The following is a 21,033-nucleotide window of genomic DNA, read 5'->3' as shown; positions in this document are numbered from 1 at the left end:
CAGCAGATCTCCTGGGCATGGCAGGTAAGTGCTGTTGGCAGTCAATGAATGCTACAAGTGACTTAGCCAAAAGAAATGACACCTGTTTGGCAAGGGAGAATCTGCTGCTTGGAGCCCTCCTTTTGTACTTCAGTTAAACTTCAAACACATTCCAGCATACCCATAAGTCCTTTCTGAACCCTCAACAGCAGTTTTGGAGGAAAGACTAAGATTATTCCTGGCAAAAGCAATGTATGCAGCGGGACAGGTAAGCTAAAGCTGTGCTAGATGCCATACATCACAGCATGCCTCTACAGGCTTGCTGCTGCCTGCAGAGTGTCTCTGTTCTTGCCACACAGGAGACAGGGAAGCAGTAACAAGAAAAGGAACAAACCCACAGTCTAACTTCTCAAAGCCTTTCAGGAATCTAACTTCTGAAAAACAGCTATTATAATGCTACCCCTTTTCCTTTCCCTTCTGCACTGTTTTGTGATGGCCAAGAGCTATAAATGATACAGCCATACCAATGAAGTGTAACACAGCCCCACCTTCCTCCTGTGCTAGAAACAAGGCTCCCCAAACACACTCGTGACTCTATCTCAAACTCCAGAGCTTTTCTACATGCCTGCTCTGTAACGATTTATTTTTTTCTGTTGTTTTGTTTTTCTAATGAAAAAGGTAAATGGAGGTGCTCTTCCTCTAACGTGTTCACAGACACTTTGCTTCTACTGAACTTACCCGTGTAGGCATCCCGTGGCTGTTCTTACCTTAACCCAGTCATAGAAGCCTGTGAAGTGGGAATTCCTGGCCAGCTCCTTCCAAACAGAAAAAACAGGAGGATTGCCCCTGCAAAGCACTGAGGTTGCAGAACTGGGAGACCCAGGGTCAGGGAAAGGAGCACTTTGCAATAGCAAAACTGGCAAAAATGACTTGGACATTCCTCTTGCCTCACAAACATTACAGACACCACGTATCGTGGGGAGGGATGGGCACTCCTAAAAACAATCTTCAGCCATTAAAAACATACATTCCCAAATAAACAAACACTTTTCAATTCACCTGCCATTGCTCATGTTGAGCAGGGACAGGGATTGAATCTACAATGGTGTTTGATATTTCTTATGACAGAAAATGGGTCTAGCAACTCTGACCTGAAAAACCTTCCAAACAACAAAGAATAGATGATGACAATGGTTTCATTGGCAATGATTTGCCTTGGCACTAGTTCTGCCCCTGTGGTCCTGGGCCATGCTTGTGCTACCAGGCTGGTGCTGGGAGAAGAAGACAACTCAGGTGACAGAGAAAAGGAAAGTGAGGGCAGAACCGTTTCCCTCCAGTCTCAAGAAGACTTCAGACATTTGCTTTTTACTCACTTTTAGAATGTCCCCATAGCATGTCATGCCATCCCCGATGTAGCCTTCAGGGCAAGTGCAGGTTCTGTCTCCTCCACCAAGGGGTACACATGTAGCCTCCAAATACAAGCAAAGGAGAAATTAAAGAACAAACACAGGTTATGCCCTGTCACACCTGTCTAGGAACTGAACTCTGGCCTTCCACGGCCTGGGCTAGAGGAGAGCACTTTCCTTCTGGTGCCTTTACCATGACACTGAATTTATACCTCATGCAGCTAAGCATGAATGGTAGCTTTGCTTGTGTGAACACATAAAAATCAGAAGATCCACCTTTGTAACACTTTAGTGACATGCCAGTAAGAAGATATAACCAAAACCCTTACTATTCTGTCGATTCCATGGCTGAAAAATGCCTGTTGGGGAGCAGAGGAACCTCCACTGTCATGACAGCCTTGGGACAGCTCATTAGCTACTCACCAAGTCATGGCAGCCACCATTGTCCATAAGGCACGGGTTGATTGCATCACAGTTGTGGCCATCTCCAGCATAACCCCTCTTGCAGACACACTTGCTCTGCAAGAAAGAGACATTTCAGTTTTGTAGACCTAGCAGAGCATCTTCATTTGCTACCCAAAAAAGGCATAAGAGAGCAAAACTTATTTGTCATTTATTTTCCCAAGTTTTCTTCCTGGTCCCTCAAGACCTAGAAATGTGGAGATATTTCCTTAGCAGAGCATCATCCTCTATCACAGCACACACGCTGCCTGGTTGCTCAAGCACATTTATCCCTTGCACTGCTTGGCGGGGGGGGTCATCACTTGAAGGTGACAGTTTCCATCTTTTTTCCCAGCTTTTCAGGGAATGGCACAGTCTTTGTGCATGGCAGAAAGAGAAGAGGGGTTCATCTCAAAGCTTCCTGCTTTTAAGATAGCTGGGAGAGCAGTTGGATATCTCACATCACCAAAATCTGCTAAAGATTTGGCACCTTTTCTCAGCACATTGTTCAAGGCTCTCCCTGCTCAATGAGGAGAAGCGCCTCGAGGAGCAGCACCCTGAGAAGCCACCTCTCCTGCATTCCTCCCTCCTAGCTTAAGATGCCCAGCTCTTCAGCTCCCTCCACAGGCTGTCTGGACCTGAGCTGGATACCTGAGGACAAGAGGGACTGCTGCCTTATACCAAGCTGTGTTACCTAGTGTAGTCTCTTCCCTTTGCTGCACAAACACTTCAGAGTGGAGCACCAGCCTCAAACACGTCAGTGCTTCTCACCACATGCAAGCACACGCCGTGGTTTTAGCTGCAGCTGGTTCTTCTGGCAGCAGAGGAGCAGACTTTGCTGCTGACCAGCCCAATTTCTACCTCTGGCAAACAATCCAAGGCCATCTCAGTGCAGCTTAGGAAATGTCACGTCCCCTGTCAGACGCAGGGGGGACAGACATCAGCTTGACGTTGTTCCTACCTGGCCAGGGCCGATGTAAATGCAGTTGGCATTGATGTGACAGTTCCCTCTGCTCTCCAGCATGCAGTTGTCTATGGCCACGCAGACCTTCCCGTCGCCGGTCCAGCCCGTGTGGCACTGGCAGGTGGCAGTGCCAGGGCCCGTACTGGTGCACAGGGCCTCCAGGAGAAGGGACAGGAAAAAACTACACTCAGCAGAAGGGAGGGAGCGTGGTGTAAATACAGCAACAAATCACCTTCATCAGACCCTGGAGGATTTCTGAATGACCAGCTTTGATTCTAGCACTGGGCTGGGGGGCGGAAGCATCTTCTCCCAAAAAGTCACAGACAACTTCATAATAAAATGATTCTGGAAATATTTTGTGTTTTCAGAGAGGCAGACACTTGTGTCTAGAGTGGCTCAGAACTCCCAGGGCATTCCCTGCCATCCTGTAAAGCTCTTCCATTACAGAAGAAGTATTCTCTGAAGAGGAGGAGCACAATCTCCTGCCTGGATATACAGGAAGGAATCAATGATGGAGGGCAGATCTCCATCAAGAAAGACCTACTTTGTACCCAGTGCCATCATATTTCCTTCTGTATGGCTTAATGTGTTCCTCTCACTGAGGGGCCTAAATTATGAGGAGGTCTGACCATGTGGCAGTCATTTCCACCACGAAACACCAGAGTTTTTTACTAAGGATAATAATGCAGTGTTGGTGGTTACTAGAAATATGAGTTGGAGTTCACAGTTAAGCTACAGCCCAAACACAGCAGCAGAGCTACTAACACACATTGGAAGAGCTTGAAGGGAAAAGCATTACAACTCAAAAAATTATCTGTACTGCTAATCTCTGTAGCTGTCAAAATATCTGGTGCAAACCAGCCAAACCCTCCTTGGGGTGTTGCATTTTGGCACCAGCTCAAATGATTGGCATCCTCATAATGACTGCCAAAGTACCTGGTATTCCACCCCACCTTATAGCTGGGGGAAGTTAGCACACAAAATGTGTAACAGTCTCAGGAGTCCTGGATCCCTGCTCTGACTGATGGGAGCTGCTTCTCCATGCTTCGACCATCTGGCCCCACTTACATTCTGTGAACAGCCTCCTCGGTCTGGCTGACTGCACAGGTCGATGGGCTGGCAGGAAAACCCATCACCTTCATATCCATCCATGCAGATGCACCTTGAAAGTATAAGAACAAAAGGGACACAGATAGAGCAGCCCCTTCTGAAAGCCGGCAGAGAGCAAAAGGCAGCTGGAGCCTCTCGAGCAAGGCAGAACCTGACTTTGATGCCAGGTTGGCTGTATTACTCAAACCATCCCATGCAACAAGTACAAAGACACACAGAGACAATTAGAGAGGTCTCAGCCTCGCAGCCCCTGTGTGCCTGTACAGTGACAACGTGTCCACCTGAGTGTGCACACCGAGACGGCTGACCTTGCCGTGTCATTGAGGCTGCAGACAGCGTTCTGGTGGCAGTACTGGGACAGCTCGCTCGAGCCACAGTTCTTGGATGTCTTGTCACAGAATTTCCCAGTGTAGCCTTCCTTACAGGACCAGGACTGACACACACCGCCGCTGCCAGGCCTGTTGTCACAGATGCCATGGAGACAGCCACAATCTGAAGTACACGGAGTAAGATCAGTAATTACAGAAAGCCCAGAATCCACTACAGTGACAGCATTGTGCAGACTCCCAACTTGCCTTCATGACCTCTTGTGATAGCAAAGGATCATCCCGTTTGTTCTTGACAGATGGATGTCTGCTGAGAGACACCTGTCATAACTCAAAACTTGGCCAGGAAAGAGATCCTGTGACCACCTGGGTCTCTGGTTTTTGTAGACTATAAGGACAGACTCAAATTTAGGCTATCAAGCTCAAAGTCCTTGTCTAACATCTTTTCTTTCCTAGCAGGAGAGATATAAATCGAAGTCCTACACCTAAATTTGGCTGATGTTTCCAAGACTCCCATCACCACTGCTAGATCAGCCACTGTTTTTTGAAGGGACAGCCGTGATGGCATTGCTCTCACTTCTTTCGTGAGCTGTTTGCCAAAAAGGAATGCAGGGTACAGGAACTTGCACTATATCCTCATCCTACATTTTCCTCTAGTCTCTCCACCAGAATTACCAACCTTCATCACAGTTCTCGCCGTGCTTGTTTGGGTTTGAACAGATGTGGCAGGCAATTCCTTTGAAACCTTCAAAGCAGTGACAGTTGCCATTCCCTTGTATGCCATCACTGCACTGGAAGGAAAACAAAAAGAAAATCAAACCCAAAGTGAACAGCAACTCAAGGAAGCAAGGCAAAGCCAAGGCATTGATAGCTATCAAAGGCACTTTGACACTTGTGGCAAGGAGTAGGACTCTGCAGAGTGGTGGCAGCAATACAAAATCCCACAAAGCCAGAGCTGTCCCCAGCAGCCATGACATGATTCATGTTAGAGCTCAGGAAAGCAAGTCCATGGAGTACGTGCCATTCTCCCTGGATATTCTGCTGCCACCGCTGGGGGCTTAGCCCTTGAGCACAAACTCTGAATTGCACTTATCTACAACTGCACTCTCTAACCACGCTGTCACAACTGCTGCTGCAATACAGCCTGAACTTTCATACTTACATTTCCCCGTCCGTAGCATGGGCTGGAAAATCCCCCTGGGCATGGCATGCAGTCTGGACCAAAAAACCCTTTGCAGCATCCAGGTTTCTGAAACAAAAGCAAATTTGGTAAGGTGTGATGTGACTTAGCAAGAATTGCCTGGAGTCATCCTACCTCATAATTCTGAAATCCTGGTCTTCCTTTCTGCCATTGACTGAAACAGACTGCCTCATTTTGCATTTATTTTTCTAGGAGTTCCTGCACTTAAATTATTTTTTCAGCAACACCCCTTTTTCTGCTCACAGCCTCAGCTTTCAGAATAAATCACTAATTTTCTGCGCTCTCTCTCTGACTTCAGCAAATAGGATCTACGTTGTATGTGAGCTTTTATTTCTTTAATAGTGCTGGCCTACTTCTACTTCATCCTTGCTGAGGACTGCGTTCCTTTGGAGGGATGTAGCAGTCCTGGATCACAGGCCTTGTCACGACTGACCAATGGAAGAACAATTACAAGACAAACAATCACCAGTATTTAATGAGACACTCACAAATCATTCCATACAGTAGGCACTGTGAGAGCTCAGCAGCTGCAGTCAAATGGCCGTAAACGCTGTAAGAATGACTTTCCTGAGCCCTCTGACAATGTCTCATAAACAGGATGCAATCACTTCACAGCTTACAGCACTTTCCCTGTGCTCAGCTTCCTTTGGGAGAAATGCTAAAACCAGAACACTCGCAGAGAAGACGTGGCCCAGCTAGCACTGCACCATTTGTCTTGTGGCTTCTCCCAGCTTGGCTGGTCACAACTGGCATGCTTTATTTTAATTATTTATTGTACTTGGGTTTGACTGAGCTGCTTTCTAACATTTGCAGCAGGTTGGTTGGTTCCCTGTGTTCTCTCTGCCAAAGAAAAAACAGGTAGCTATTTCCCATCATGGTCCTGGGGACAGCCCTTTGCACAGGAAAGCTTTCCTTCTGCTCCCCTCCAGCCCTCTCTCAGCTCAAGGAGTCAGAGCTCTTCTTGAGGAACGAGGAAGAACAAAGCTGAACTCCTTTGAAGGGGAGTGTGGGCTTCCATCACACTTACCGTGACGGTTTGGTTGCAGTACCTGGCGCACCCCTTCTTCAGGACATTCAGGCCTTGTGGGTCATGGATGTAGACACATTCTTTTGGGAAGAGCATTGATTCCTGCACGAACAAAACAAGTCATCAGCACTGTAACCTTCCCTTCTTTTGTGCTACAGAGAGCAAGTGTGCCTATCTCTGAGCTGAGGAAGTTCACAGAGGAGCCAAGGAGAACAAGATACTGTCAGGCATGCTTATCATGAAAGAAGGCACATGGTGGCCTCCTCTCGCTCCCAGCAGTCCCCAGATCTGAGCCAAAGTGCTGCCCTTTTGCTCTAATAATAGTGTCTGTGATAAGGGAGAGAGAGACAGTAGTAGGAGAGAGGAGGAAGAAGAGAAGGAGTGGGGCAGAGAGGGGGTAAAAGAGATAATGAGAGAGGGAGGGAGGGAAGCAAAAACAGGGAGGCAGGTGAGACAGACAGGGAGGAGACTTGGAGAGAGTAAGAGAGGAGGAAAAGGACAGCAAACAATTTTGGAACGATGCTGAATGACCTGTCATGGAGTTAGACACAGGCAGAACAGGGCCCCAGATGATTCTGGCTTCACTTGCCTCAATCAGAGAGGAAAAAGAGCAACTAGTGATTTTGCAGAGCTCTACTTCAGACATTCATCAAGTTCTCCTGAAAGCCAGATGTCTCAGAAGATACCCAACAGTTAACAGTGGTGAACACCTCTCTGGCTTTCACAAATAACATCTTGGGCCTGGCCTTCACACTGGGATTTCCTGGAACTTGCTATTCTGCTAAACTCATCATGGAATAACTCAAACACCAGTACCCAGCTTCCTCGTCCTTACTCCACCTTCAGCTAATTCTGCTCATCTCAGAATCAACAGGGAGCACAGGCCAAGAACAAACTGTTTCTCATCGTCTGCAGTGCAGAAAGCTTGTTGTGAGTCTCTGGTCATGATACAGGCAGTGGTAGCACTGGATAGGACTAGTGGGATCAGGCTTGGTTCTAGCAGTCTGGAGGAGCTGGCAGACAGCACATGAGCAGGAAAGCTCTGCATGAGGCAGGGTAGAAGCACTAAAAGCTGCACCTACAATTTCATTTAGCCCAGACTGCCTCACAGCTCTCTCCATTGACTCAGCAAATAGACTTCAGAACAAAAACCAGCACAGAGCAGTTGGTGGGTGCCAGCCTGGGACCGCAGAGCAGAGATATGGGGGCAGTATGTATCCTTCTCTACTGGTTGCCTTCCCTGCTGTTTATTTGAAAGTGACTTGGGTCTGTAGGTCTGTATGTCATCATGCAAAAAGGAAATTACAAAAATAACCACAAATATTTACCATTTCTCTGCTGCCAGGTGGGCAAACACTGTTGTTGAGGGCCTCACAATCCACACAAGAGCCCTGTTAAGAAAACAAGAGGGAAAACTTAATCTTCTCAGAAGAACTCATTCCCCATGCCAAGAACTCTACAGAGCTACTGCTCCTCACGTACATCCAGAGCATCAAAACACATCAAAAATTTTCCTAGGAGGGAGTTTTAACACTCTGAAATGGGCTAAGTTTATCACCTAAATAAAATTACTCCTTTGTCTCAAGGAGAATCTTGCACCTGACTGCAAAAAGGTGGGAACAGGGTGGGTGTCTGTCTCCACCCGGTGAGTCTATCAGCCACTAGACATGCAGCTAGGCTGGAAAACAATTTGGGTATCCATGCAGCTGGCCTCACTAAATCCGCAAGTTTTGTGGTCCCTCTGGCCACTTGGGCTTAACTGTGTCTCCTTATAGGGCCTTATGAAAAGGCAAATGTGCTTCTGAACCAAAGGCAGGGCAGGTGCAAGGAAGGAATGACAGCCTACAAGGAACATTTGCTGATTGCCAGGAAAGAGGTGCCAAGGGCCAGCAGAAGACACACTGACAGTGCTGATACTGCCAAAGTTCTCATCAGGGGACTTCTCAAGAAGAACACATTTCCTAAATGGAATTTACACAGCCTGCTTTTGTCCCTCCAGGTGAGTGTGAGGTCTACAGCAACTGCTAGCATGAGAATGCGAGAAGGTGACTCACCATCACAATTTTATGTTGCTCTTCATTGCATCTGTGAGGCAAAATGGGAATTATTGAAGGAGGGATGAAGATGCCATCCAAGGTATGGATAATACCATTTGATGCCACAATGTCTCGCATCTTTAAGGGAATCCCTGATTCACCCATCAGAATTCTTCCCTGATGCAGAAACACAAATAATTCATCTGCATATGTATCAGCTACATAAAGCAAACGTAGGAACCAGATTGAACACCACACCAAGTCCAACCACACAAATGGCCGAGTCTCTTAGCGGAGTCACAGGCTGGATAAGAAGCAAACTCATTCAATGACCTCATTTAAGTCTAGGTTTTCAAGCAGAGCAGGAAGCAGAAACGGGCTGAAACCACATCGTTCAGAACCACAGCCAGACCTTCTCTTTGCACAGGAGGGTTCGCCCAAAAGGGTTCTCTTTCATACTTACATCTGCACTGATGTTGATGGTAAGTACTTGGTTAGCCATGGTAAAAATGTGTGGCATCATTATCAGTTTCTCTACAGTCACCTGCAATAAAAACACAAGGGGACAGCATCGTGAAAAAGCAGGGTCATTGCAGCACAGCTTACAGAACCTTCCCATGACTTCTACCACTTAAAAAAAACCTCGAAAGGGAACTTGCCTTTAGTATTTACATTTCATGAACTACCTTAAATACAAAAAAAGGGTCAGAGGGATATCCAGGACTTTGTGTGAATCGCTTGCAATACCACAAACACAGCAGTGCTGGCAGCAGCAGCATTGGTTTTCATGCCTTATGTGAGTAACAGTCCAGCACATCTGAAATCTAGTCTAGTGGTATTGTTTCTTACTAATACAGCTGCAAATAGGGGCAGAGTAATAACAGGATTTTCCATAGCCAGTAAAGAATGGAAGCTGAGCCAGAGGCATAATAGAGAACATATTTTGACTTAATAAATAAGCTTATTTCTAAAGGCAGGGGAAAAAAAAAAAAAAGTGAACTGCAGCTAACGTACTGAGAAACTTCAGGATTTGAGAAGTGAGTTCTGAGAACTAAGACAATTGTTACTTTTGTGTCCAACAAGTTATTAAAAAGTAGCACAGCTTGTTACCATGTTGTTGTTCATCAACTGCAAGCAAAACTAGGTTTTGCTGTTTTGTCAAAGTGCTGCTTACTCCCTCTACTGGAATTAGGAAAATCATAAGGACTGACAGTTGCTTCTCAGTAAAGAATGAGAATCACTATTATTAGTGATATATCTTAATTAAGGACTTGATGTTGTACCATAATGCTTGAGTACTCACTTCCTCCACAGGCTTTGTGCCTAACTTCAAACACTTCTCTTGTGGATTGTATAAGGGAAAATGTCTTGTGGATGCACTGTGTTGATTTTAGGTACCCTGCCACTATAGTACACAACAGTGTTGGTGCAGGAATGGGCAGTGCTGGATCAGATCACAAGCTCACTTGCACCAGTTCTTTACCTCTAACTGGCGAAGCCCAAGGAGAAAGAAAAAAGAGCAGGGAGCGTGGACCAATTCTTCACTTGGCTGTAACTTTTGTGATGCTGCTATGAGTGCTTTAGGGAAACTGTAGGCAATCTAACCAAGGCGCATGATTATTCCCAGGAAACCCAGAGTTTCATAACAGAAGATCACAAACAGTCCCTTTTGGCAACCCCTTTCATGGTAAATGTTTTGCCTCATCCGATCCCAAATCGCATCCCTGCCTCTCCAGGGCAGGTCCAAGAAGTGCTAGTGGAAATCATGGAATCTCTGACCTCTATGCCCAACAACACAGCTGATGACATGCTGGCCTGAAGGACCCCAGTTATCTGGAATTAGAGCTGCCTGCCTTACCGCTGCTGAAGTGTAGATATGATGTTTCACAAGTTCCTGAAGCTTATTTATGCCCTAAGGAAAGAAGAGGACATGATAATTAGTCATACCTTCAATGCTCAGGAGTAAGAGGAGGTAGCTACGTTTTCTTTTAACCAGTGACTGACAACGTCAATGTCAGTGAACTCACTTGGTGAGTACATTCCTTATTTTCCCCTACCCAAAGCTGGCATAAGAAAAGAAAGGGAAACATCAGATGTAAGCAATCTGGCTAACCATATTTCTCATTGCAGGTTCCATCAGCATTCACTTCTCTCCCAAAGCTTTACAGAAACAGTGACATGGTTTAGCCATCTCCAAGAAGAATAACTTCCAGCAGTGATCAGATACACTACACAAGCCACTCCAGCACAGCCTACTGCAACACAGTCAGCTCAGGATGTCTTAAAGCACTATGAGCTCTCACCTCTGTGAAAAGATAAATGAGCCTTCCATCTCTCAACTCATCCACGCCATCATTGCTGGGTACAAATACAGTAAAGGGCCCTGGTCCATCCAGTATTGCAGGCAGGCCACAGTTCTGCAAAAACAATAAAAGATTTTGTCGCAGATCTAGCATGAGTTAGGGAGGGAGTCTTCCAGGAAGGTGGAAGAAACTCTAAACAACACACTAGAGGCAGAGCTATTCAAAAACAAATGTGTACAAGAGACAACTGGACCCCACGGATAGGTATGTAATGTAACAGAGGCATAAATGCCTCTTGCACAAGAACACAAGATTGTTGTGAGCAATGCTAGAGCAGATCCAGACGACTCTGATGGAGGTAGAAGGAAAATCAGCCTGCCCCTAGTGAAAATACTAACTGAATCCTGGGCAGCAGCCTCAAGGGTTTATAACCTGAGAACTGCTTTTTATTAGAGATGCACACTCCAAAACCAGGTAGCTAGAATCTAGCTTGGCTTGGGCAGTCATGAAACCTTCACTTTGTACTGACACTGGTCAAGAACTAAACATACTTCAGAGAAGAAACTCTCCAGGAGAGAGGGGAAGGGGAGGTGAGGAAACAGATGAGAAAGGGACATGTATGTTTACTGCTTGGGCCAGATCCCCTATAGATGTGAAAATTCTGATATTTTCCATTATATTTGCTTATTTAAAATACACAGAATAAGAAGTGATACAGAAAAGAGCCAAACCACTGAGATGTATATTTAAATAAGCATTATCAGTTAATCAAAATTCCCACAAAACCAGCAGCACTCTTTACAACAGCAGTAATGTCACACCTTGCTGAGGCAGACACAAACATGCTTACCTCCAGTATAGTTTCAAATCTGCTGAAGATCTCCATTGATGCAAGTATTTCACCAATGGTTTTCTGCAAGAAGATGCAAAGAGTTAAAAAATGGCTGGGGCTGAAGAGAGATCTGAGCACATACTGAAATTCCTTTGCTAGCTTGTGTTTGTGGTTTGCATGTAAAGATTTGCAGGAGACCATTATCCTCAAAGCCTTTAAACCCTCTGTATTGGCCAGTCGACCTACCAGGGACTGAGCCTGAAGTAAGTTAGCCACAAACTCCTTCCCATGCACAACAAACCAGATTTTCCAAGGCATGATGCACTTGAGCACCCTTCTCCCAGCTGCAGCTTAAATTAAGTGAAGAGACAACTGCTCACTATCGTTACAACGAGAAACATGCTATACATCAGTTCTGGGCTGGTAGGCATTGGAGATGCTCTGTCATCTCAAGTCTTCCTGTGCTTTGAGGACAAGGGTTCATTCTGCCACCTGCAAATGAGCCTCAGTGCTGAGAAAATACATTACATGTGCATATTCCTGAAAGAGGAAATTCAGTGGCTTCCTTTTTGCCTCGTTGCCCATGAAGACAGAGGTAACAGGAGGAACATCCCTGCAAGTATCAAAACTTGTGAAGGGACTTGTCTGACGTTAATTTGCAAGAATCTGCATGATTTTTTTTCACAGAAAGTGCTTCCCATAGAACATGCAGAGGCACAGAATGTTATTTCCAAGGGACACTGGTACAAAGGGATTTGTACCAGTGGCTGATGTGATCACTAGCTTTCATTGCAAAGCCAGCGTCACAAGGGAAGGAGTGACTGAGGGAGTCCAGAGAAAGACCAGCTCTGCACAGAGCCCTCTTACTGTCCTGCCATCCCAGGGTAGGTGCAAACTCTTCCCTGCAGGTAGCTGAGCACACAAACACAGAGGTCCAGCTTTCCCTCTGGAGCTCAGACACTCCTTTTTGGAAAACATCTTTGTGCAGGTCATAAGACTGAGAACAGCTTAAATGATAGCAGACTTAAACATCAGTAGTGGGCACAATCAAACCCAGATGAACACTTACAGCTTCTACAATTGCTACACCATCCTCAAGGCACTTCAGCAGAAGAGCTACTAACACCCAATGCAAAACTCCAACTGTGTCTTAAACACACAAAATACAGCTGTCATCTTAAAAGAGTCTGACTGCTTCTATAAATTTATTACAATAGTGTAAAGTAAGTGCAAACTACTACCAAAATCCTACCAAACCCAAGAGCTTGTGTCATCCTTTGAGTAACTTTTTTTCAGGGAGGTAGGAGCTTACAGGGCCTGCTTTCTGCATGTAGAAACAATATCAAAATGCTCAGACATAGCAATGTAGTAGCTATAGCAAAAACTTCTCCCAGCTAACAGGGAAAAGTGCTTAGCAGAAATTGAACCTGAAACCCCTGCCCAGTGTCTTAAATTCATGACTTTAAAATGCAAAAGTCTAATGGTTATTTGTCCTCATTTTAAGCATTTTTCATGCAAAGACAAATTTTCGACTATAATTTCAAAGTGCAGTACAGATTAATTAAAGAAAAATAATTTGATTTTTACAGGAAAAATTTTTTTTCAGTATTGACCTTGTAAGATACAACTGGGAAAGATTTCATTTACTATGAAGGGAGTGAACTTACTCCTGAAAGCAGACCTCTCTACTCATCCAAGCAGTGTAAAGGCACCATTGTGAGGTTTGTAGCTGATTTATGCCATGCTATCAGCTACTTTTAATGCTATGCTGACAGAAGAGTGCCTAACAGGCCTTATTAGGAGCTGAAAACAAAATAAATAGATAAATAGCCTTTTCCCTTTATAAAATGTCTCATGGATTTGGAAGTTTAATTATGAAAGCAGATTTTTTTTTTTTTTAAGTGTTTATTCTGCTGTCCCATAAAACAGAAAAAAAAAAAAAGTAATGCCTATGTACCTGAGGGTTTCTGAGGTTGTCAGTGCTGGGTGTCTTCCTTAGAGTGTTAATGATATGAATGATGCCATTGGCTGCTGGTAGGTTTGATTGTAGGACATTGTACAGTTCTCCTGGCAGATCCTGATATCGAAACGATTTGACGTACGTCTGGATGATAATAATAAAAAGTTACTCCCAGGTACACCTGAAAGGTTCACCTGTGTTATCATGAGAGATCTATAGATCATTGTTCCCTTCGGTGCTCTCTGCCTGCAGGTCAGCACAGGTGAAGGTACAACCAGAGTTACTCTGGAACGAGTAAATTTAAGGGGTGGCTTGGGTGTAGAACAAAAATCCCACCTCTGCTTGAGTTTGAGTAATATTTTGACCATGGTGGTTGTGTATTTTTAAGTCTTATTACAGAAAGAAGACCTAATCTGGGACAATCAGCTCTGGAATCAATTTTGTCTGAGTGTGAGTGATACTTGGTCCCAGCTCTGAATCACAAAAGGGTGTGCTGACCACCCAGTAGCTGCTGCATCAGACTACCAAGTACAAGAAGAGAGACACTGTGCTTCCCTAGCACAGTGGAGTGGAGAACTTGGAGGCCATTCTGGAACTACAGATTTGATTGCAAGTTTTATTGACCATAATGCCAACAAGGAGTCATCATAACAAAGCCAAACAGTCAGGCTCACTGAATTATAAAGCACATATCTGATCCTTCCACACTGTGTACAACCATGCACTGAAGCTGGGTGCTTCCAAAGGGAACCTCCAAACTAAGCATCAAGGTATTGGTGCTGCAGCCGTAATCCAAGTTCAGGCAAGCAAAATCTCCCTGTGCTTTTCATTTCACCACGTGCATTTCTTGAACAGCTCCTCCCTGCCCTGAATTTCAGTTTACATCACTGAGGATTCTGGCTGAAACAAAGGAAGGGGAGGGCAGACTTCCCAGATCAAAAGACTCCTGAGTAAACAAACAGGAAAGAAATTTAAAAGGACCGTCACAAGCTCAGTTTAGATTCCCTGGCTCCAAATAGTGTTTTGTCCTTTTGATGCATGCAGGGTGCATGTATTATGATCTAGACCTCAAGGCCAAGGCTGAATCCTCAGAGAGGAAACATACAGCTCCCCCCTGGGCAGCTGTGAGCCTGCACACAGGAAAAGTGCAGGATGGAAAGAGAGCAGTGGATACTGGAAAATGTGAGTCAGTTGAAAAAGGGAAGAGGGGAAAAAAGCCTTCCCTAGCAGAAAACAATGGTGAAAAATTCTTTGCTAGGACAACTAAGAGAAATAAAACAGAAAGAGGGGGAAAGGGAAGCTGGAAGAGGAAATATTCAGCATGTGGCCGTGTCCAGGCACACAGTCTCCAAGAAGCATTCAGTCTGAACAGAGACTTCGCTGCCTCTTCCATGTCAGCCACACAGATTTGGTAGCTGCTAATGGTGGAGGGAAAAGATGTCTTCTCCTGAATATAGATACAGACCAAGGGAAAAAGCATCCACAAGTCAGATTCTGGGTAATTGGTTGTGTGCAAGACAAGAAAAGTGGTTGCTTGGGGTTTCTGGTCTTAAATCACCTTGCTTTGGATGCCACAAAGGAGCTTCTGGTTCTGATAGCAGGCAAGTTGATTAGAGAAAAAGGTTTTCTCGTTAAGAAAGTGCACCAAGGAAACTATGCTCAAGCTCCAGTCTTTCCTATATGAAAGCAGAGGTCCAGGACTTCAGTTCAGGAAACCCTTTACCTGGCTACTGAATGTCAGCTGATGTCCTGACAAAGTCCATACAGTCTTAGCTTTTACCATTTCTTCTACGAAATGCAGACCAGGAACAATGTGCATTCTGCACAGCTGCTCAGCAGTGGTATCCTTTGGGGAATAAAGGTCACATCAAGAAGATAAATGACACGTGCTTTGAAAAAACTCATTTACTGAAAGAGCCATAACATTATTTTTCTCCCAGCTAACACACACAGAGAAATTCTTAACGTACAAGATCAAGCTTCTCTCTTCATTATGGTTCACTGGAGTAGTGATGTGGCAAATTCTTTGCTTCTACTTGTGTGACCATTCACACTCAGGGAGACCAATTAAACTGCAACTGACTTTAGATGAATCCCCTAGATAGTTTTTAAATTGTCCAGGTCCACTAGGTCTCTATCTTTGAATGTTCCAGATTATAAAACTTGCTGAAGCTCCCTGTACACAATCTTTATGTTGGACCATATAGGTGGACAAAGCTGCTCAATTTAGTTTCTTCTTTTCTTTTCTGGGCTTTTCATCACTGATTTTTTTGGTTTTTTTTAGACAATCCTCTGTCCATACTGATTTAGATGGATCTTTGTGGGAACAGGTAGACTAGCTAACTCAGGGGTCTTTCCTGATGTATTTTCTTTGAATCCAGAAGTTACCATGATGACCTAGGCACAGGGCCTGACTTTTCCACTGTCAGAGAAAATCTCTCCTCAACTAGGCAGTATGGGACAGCTATCATGCTATCCCTATTAATAAAATGAACTCTTCTCAAGGAGTGTCAACTGTACCCATACGGCCAAAATTCAATACTTTGACACAAATTTCAGCCCCTTTTGTAAAGCTCAGCCTCAAGGAGTCAAAAGGCACCTAAAGTTTTGAGAACAGTCACACACAGAAGGTTTGAGCTTTAAATGAAGAATGGCCAGAAAAAAATGTATGCTTCCTGACATTAAAACCAAAAAAGCTCTGTCAATATTGAAGAGATGTATTTTAAAAATAATGCGAGGGTTGTAACAGCCTCTATGAGACTGCAACTTAACCAGACAATGAAGAGTCTTCCCAAGAGATTCCTTCTATAAATACTGCCTTCCAAAATTCCTCTCTCATGTGCCAGTTTTTACAGGCTGCAGAATCAGGCAGGAAAGAATCTCAAGACAGCAAAAATTTGCTAAACCCCAGAAGACTTACGTTGAATTCCATTCTGTCATGAATTGGAAGAAGGGATGGCACAAAGACTGTGAAAGGCCCGTATTTAGTCAGCAGCGTTGAGCAACCAGAAGCTGTAAAAAGAGTGGCAACATGAAGAAGTTACTTGGCACATGGTTTAACTCCAGCAATAATTACCCCTGTCATTAACAGCACATTTCATTCTACACATTTTTTGGCCTGATGCAAGTAATTAGTGCTTGTTTTACAAGGAACCAGAGGGAGTTTGGTATTGCTATCACACCCCAGCTTGGTTGCTATTAGTTTTAAGCACTTGCCCGCAAGATTTCTGGAGGATTGCTGCTGACTTCAGTCCTCTTCAAATCACTGCTGAAATTTGTAGAATATTCATAATAATTTTGTTCCCACATGTTTACTACCTTATTATTGGGCCAAGTGTCCTCTGCCTTCCCTTTGAAACAACTAATTTTGGGGTATCATCAGGATTTACTGAGACTAAAGACTTCTTGGGAAGCTGCTACGAACCCACAGCTGTCAGTCTTCACTAAATTATCAATGGCCCATCAGCTAAGTCCACTTCAACAAAGGTCATTGGGTATTAAGTCTTATTGCACAGGAGTTAGGAATCCAGAGATCTTCCTGTGATTGCCCACAGCACAAATCATTATGGAAAACAGATGCAAAAAAATGAGTGTGGGCAACATCTCTATAATGGATGTGCTCACATGTACATTTTCACAAGGAGGCTGTTTCAGGGCTTAGTAGGTGCTCGTGTAAAGGACCCGTGGCACACCGGCTTCAAGCATCACTGCTAGAAAACTGCAGCAGCTGAAAGATTGCTGAGCCTGCAACACAGACACTGCTGATGGAGACAGCACTGCACCAGTGATTTGGTACAAACGGGTTTGAGTCACAACCCCAAGACACGTTTTCCTCCTTTTGCAAACATGGTACATCCTTCACCAGGACTGTCAAATACTCAACACTCATCCACAGTGCTCTCTGCACCGGTTTCCTCAGTTCACAATCCAGAACTGATGATGTGAGTTCAGAGCTGTGATGTGTTTCATTTTGCAGCCCGTGGCCATACAGCGAAATGGATCTATTGTGTTGAAAGGCTTTTAGCCTTTTCTGACACAGTTTTGTCCCTGCATTTGCTCCTTTCCCCAAAGAAATTTAAACGACATTTACCAAACATTTTCCTGGCGACGTTTAATTTCTTAGCAAACCTTCCTCGTGAATTAAGCTGATTTATCTCACTCAAGAGATCTTTATAACAACTTCTCCCATCTCCAATCTCCCCTTCCTTACACACACAGCTAAGAGACAAAAACAAAACATAACAAGTCATTATAAAACAGTTTGTAATGCATTCAATCTATATGAGCACACCATCATGTCAGTATCCACACGTGAATGACAAATCCCTGCTTTAAGGTGTAGGTAAGAGCTTAGTAATTTCTGCCTAAATTGACAGGAAAAAAAGATGCACACTTAGAGTAAAATCAAATGTAGTCCTACCCAAAGAGAATGAAGATGCTTTCTCAGATACAATCAACATAGGGATTGTCTACTCTAGATTTCAGAGCACAGGTAGTCACAATATATTCATTGACACCTTTTAACTATTCAGTCAGAACCAATCATTACAGCATCTGAAAATTTGAGGTAATGTGTAAAAAACACAGGCTAAGTGAAAATCTAGCAAACAGCTCCTATGTGACCCCTTAGCTTCAGTGAGAAGGGCCAGCTCAAGCATACCAGTCAGCTACGATTCATCTTGGACTTAATGAGGGCAGGCTAATGACTTTTCCAGAAAAGCTTATCTACATGTGAAAATCTCTGTCCTGGTTCACACGGATTTACACTCATTACCCAGAGGCTGCTTAAGATCCTTGGCTGATAACCACGTTTTTCCTGTTTGGTTGTTATCCAAGTATTGGCTCTGCTCTTTCTGTGTCGGGGCTACAAAGCCGTGGGGCAAAGGGGAGGGGTTTGCCATTCCTCCAGCCTCAGAGGGCTGAGTGCCAGCTGCTGGGGAGCAGATGCACCAAGGCAGGGGCTGTGCTGAACACCGTGTCCTGCGCTTTGCTGGCTTCTCCTCACAAAGGGAAGCCACCCTGTTTCAGTTCTGGCCTGGAGCACATGGTGTGCAGGTGGATGCTAACAGTTTTATGGAGAAGGAAGGGTCAAGGAGATGGGACTGTTCTTTCCCTCTTCAGTCTCTCAGAGAAGCTCCATCTTTTCTTGGTAACACACAAAATCCTCGGTGAAGCTTTCTCTGCTGTTCGGGAGGCCAAGAGATTGGGCAATATTTCCCATCTAAGGAGTATCAACATCTAGGTGTTTTGCTCCAGAGGACTAAATGAAGTCTGGTGTTTCTTCCCTCTACTTCCTCACTCCCTGTTGATCCACAGTTCTAATTCATTTCTTGCTTACAGGCCTGAGTGAGAGCAGAGCCAAAGACTTAGCCTTCAGAATCAAAGGTGCGCAAACATAAGCAAACAAGAGTTACATATCTTCCTTTTAATGACTGATTATTAACTGATAATACCCTACTACGACCATCAACTTGGGGAACTACATCTCCAGTTCACATCACAGAGGAGTCTGCCGCCTCAGATTTAAAACTTCTTGTGTTTTAAATTTACGCATGCCCACTTTATAGTGAGGGATGTAAAACCCTGCTTTCAATGGGCGTGTTACAAATGGGCTCTTCTCAAACACTGACTCTGACCCTTTCTCTTTAGCTCTCAGTTTCTTCAAAATTCAGCTCATCCAAACGCATTTTCCACTCTAGCTGCAGAATTAGCTTCTTTAATTAGAATCTTTAAAGTGGTTTACCTAGGATTCCCCTGGGAATTAATTTCACACGTGGAAGTCACGTCACAAAAATACTGCTGGCAGTTGCTGGAAACTACAGAACACTCAGACAAAGGACTTCTCCTAATCATCCCAGGCTTGCAAATACAGGATGCCTAAGGGAAGGCAACACAGTGATTATAGAGCTGCAGTCATCGTTTTTTACCCAATAAATTACCCTACAAAAGAACGGTCCGGTTTCCCTTTGCAAAATGTAAGGTGAGGAGAGCAGATTTGACCCAACACAGTGGTGAACTTATTCAAAAAACATCTTACCTGGCCACTTTTCAGACTCTTTCAGGTTGCTGACGTGCTGTTATTGCCCTTACCTCTCCTGGACGTCTGTAAATACAAATTGTAGAATTTTCTGGGCAGCCTCCATTACTGTCAACACAAGGGTTTATGGGCTGACAAATCTTCCCATCTCCTTGAAATCCTTCTTTGCAGGTACATTGATATTTTTGTGGTCCGAGAACCTTACACACAGCAAAGGGGGAGCATGGAGAAGTAGCACAAGGATCCCAAGCTGCAATTAAAGAGGTGAGAGTAACCAAATTTCTGTTTTTCAAAACAACACTTACTGCACCATAGCAGAATGAAAAAGACCTGGAAAGAATGGAGTATGAAGAATTTATACCATTGAACTTCTAAAATTTCCCAAGAAAATAAAATAATTTCAGAAAGCAGATGTTTTGGGGTTTTTATTCTGAGGAATTTGGATAACACATTCCATCATGTCACTTCAGTAACAGAAGTATGAGTGACAGGATGCTTGGATTTACTTCTGCATTTCCATATCTGAGGATATATGAAACTGCAGGTTTTACAGCAAAAACTCCAAAAAGCCAATGAAAATAGAGCTGTCCATAGCTAGATAATCCCATGCATCTTATTGACAAAACTAATTCACAAACTTAAAATCTGAAATCAGTGAAGAAATCCTCCAGTTACAGACCACATTATTTAAACGGGTTTGGACTCACCAAAAATCCCCTTGTCACAGGTTTTCAGTTTACTTATAAGTGAGAGCAGGATGGAACCTGCAACTCTAATTCATTTCTTGCTTTCAGGTCCAAGTGAAAGGAGAGCCAAAAACTTAGCCCTTAATCTTAAAGGGTTTCCTAAAAATCAGGTTGTTAATCCTCTGCAGTGAAGTAGGCATTGTATTCACAGTGATCAAATTCATCCAGATATCAGTGCAGCAAGATTTTTCCAGAGAAGGGGCAGCTTACGGTCACAGGGGAGTTTCTCACCTTGGCAAATGCTCCCGTTTTTTCTGTAGCCCAGCTTGCAGTCGCAAATGGCTGTCCCGTCCCTTACCACACACTCGCTGTTGGCCTCACATGTCATGCCTTTGCAAAGAGGAAGCTCTGGAATCACACAGCAAAGAGAGTTTCCCTTTGAGCACACAGGGCTCTTCTGGCAGATACAACCTACCTTACCAAGAATTTGGAAATGAAGGCTAACGTGGTTTCCAGAGGTTGCCAAGCTGGCACAAAAGCCAGGGGCTATAAGCAGTCTAGGCAGTCAGGTCCCTCAAGGCTTAGAGAGAAGGATCTATCTGGTTTCCAGAGAAAGAACCTCTGAAGAGATTACACGTACCGGCCACTGTCACAGAGCAGACGCCAGCTTTTCCCTCTGTATAGACCAATGATGCTCAGATCATGTTCCTTACATATTCCCAAGC

General features: G+C 44.3%; 1 protein-coding gene across 1 annotated transcript in view; it reads right to left on the bottom strand.

Annotated features, from left to right (window-relative positions):
• STAB1 (stabilin 1) overlaps positions 1 to 21,033 on the bottom strand; it is a gene marked incomplete at its 3' end in the record, with an annotated part of 47,118 nt that overhangs the window by 19,634 nt on the left and 6,451 nt on the right. The window contains exons 7-28 of the mRNA XM_008940609.1: positions 20,600 to 20,716; positions 19,676 to 19,872; positions 19,329 to 19,462; positions 17,676 to 17,803; positions 16,506 to 16,597; positions 15,309 to 15,431; positions 13,583 to 13,729; positions 11,644 to 11,706; positions 10,794 to 10,907; positions 10,349 to 10,402; positions 8,954 to 9,034; positions 8,509 to 8,667; positions 7,783 to 7,845; positions 6,455 to 6,556; positions 5,389 to 5,475; positions 4,906 to 5,017; positions 4,209 to 4,392; positions 3,859 to 3,952; positions 2,788 to 2,946; positions 1,809 to 1,904; positions 1,353 to 1,448; positions 747 to 794 (exon numbers count right to left, since the gene is read on the bottom strand). Of these exons, the coding sequence (XP_008938857.1) occupies positions 747 to 794; positions 1,353 to 1,448; positions 1,809 to 1,904; positions 2,788 to 2,946; positions 3,859 to 3,952; positions 4,209 to 4,392; positions 4,906 to 5,017; positions 5,389 to 5,475; positions 6,455 to 6,556; positions 7,783 to 7,845; positions 8,509 to 8,667; positions 8,954 to 9,034; positions 10,349 to 10,402; positions 10,794 to 10,907; positions 11,644 to 11,706; positions 13,583 to 13,729; positions 15,309 to 15,431; positions 16,506 to 16,597; positions 17,676 to 17,803; positions 19,329 to 19,462; positions 19,676 to 19,872; positions 20,600 to 20,716 (2,450 nt within the window). The remainder of the gene's footprint in view (positions 1 to 746; positions 795 to 1,352; positions 1,449 to 1,808; positions 1,905 to 2,787; positions 2,947 to 3,858; positions 3,953 to 4,208; positions 4,393 to 4,905; positions 5,018 to 5,388; positions 5,476 to 6,454; positions 6,557 to 7,782; positions 7,846 to 8,508; positions 8,668 to 8,953; positions 9,035 to 10,348; positions 10,403 to 10,793; positions 10,908 to 11,643; positions 11,707 to 13,582; positions 13,730 to 15,308; positions 15,432 to 16,505; positions 16,598 to 17,675; positions 17,804 to 19,328; positions 19,463 to 19,675; positions 19,873 to 20,599; positions 20,717 to 21,033) is intronic.

This window comes from Merops nubicus, unplaced genomic scaffold (genome assembly GCF_000691845.1).
Source record: "Merops nubicus isolate BGI_N331 unplaced genomic scaffold, ASM69184v1 scaffold34095, whole genome shotgun sequence".
NCBI classification, from domain to species: Eukaryota; Metazoa; Chordata; class Aves; order Coraciiformes; family Meropidae; genus Merops; species Merops nubicus.
Note: the sequence above shows the minus strand (reverse complement) of the source record. Positions and strands in the feature narration are given on the sequence as shown.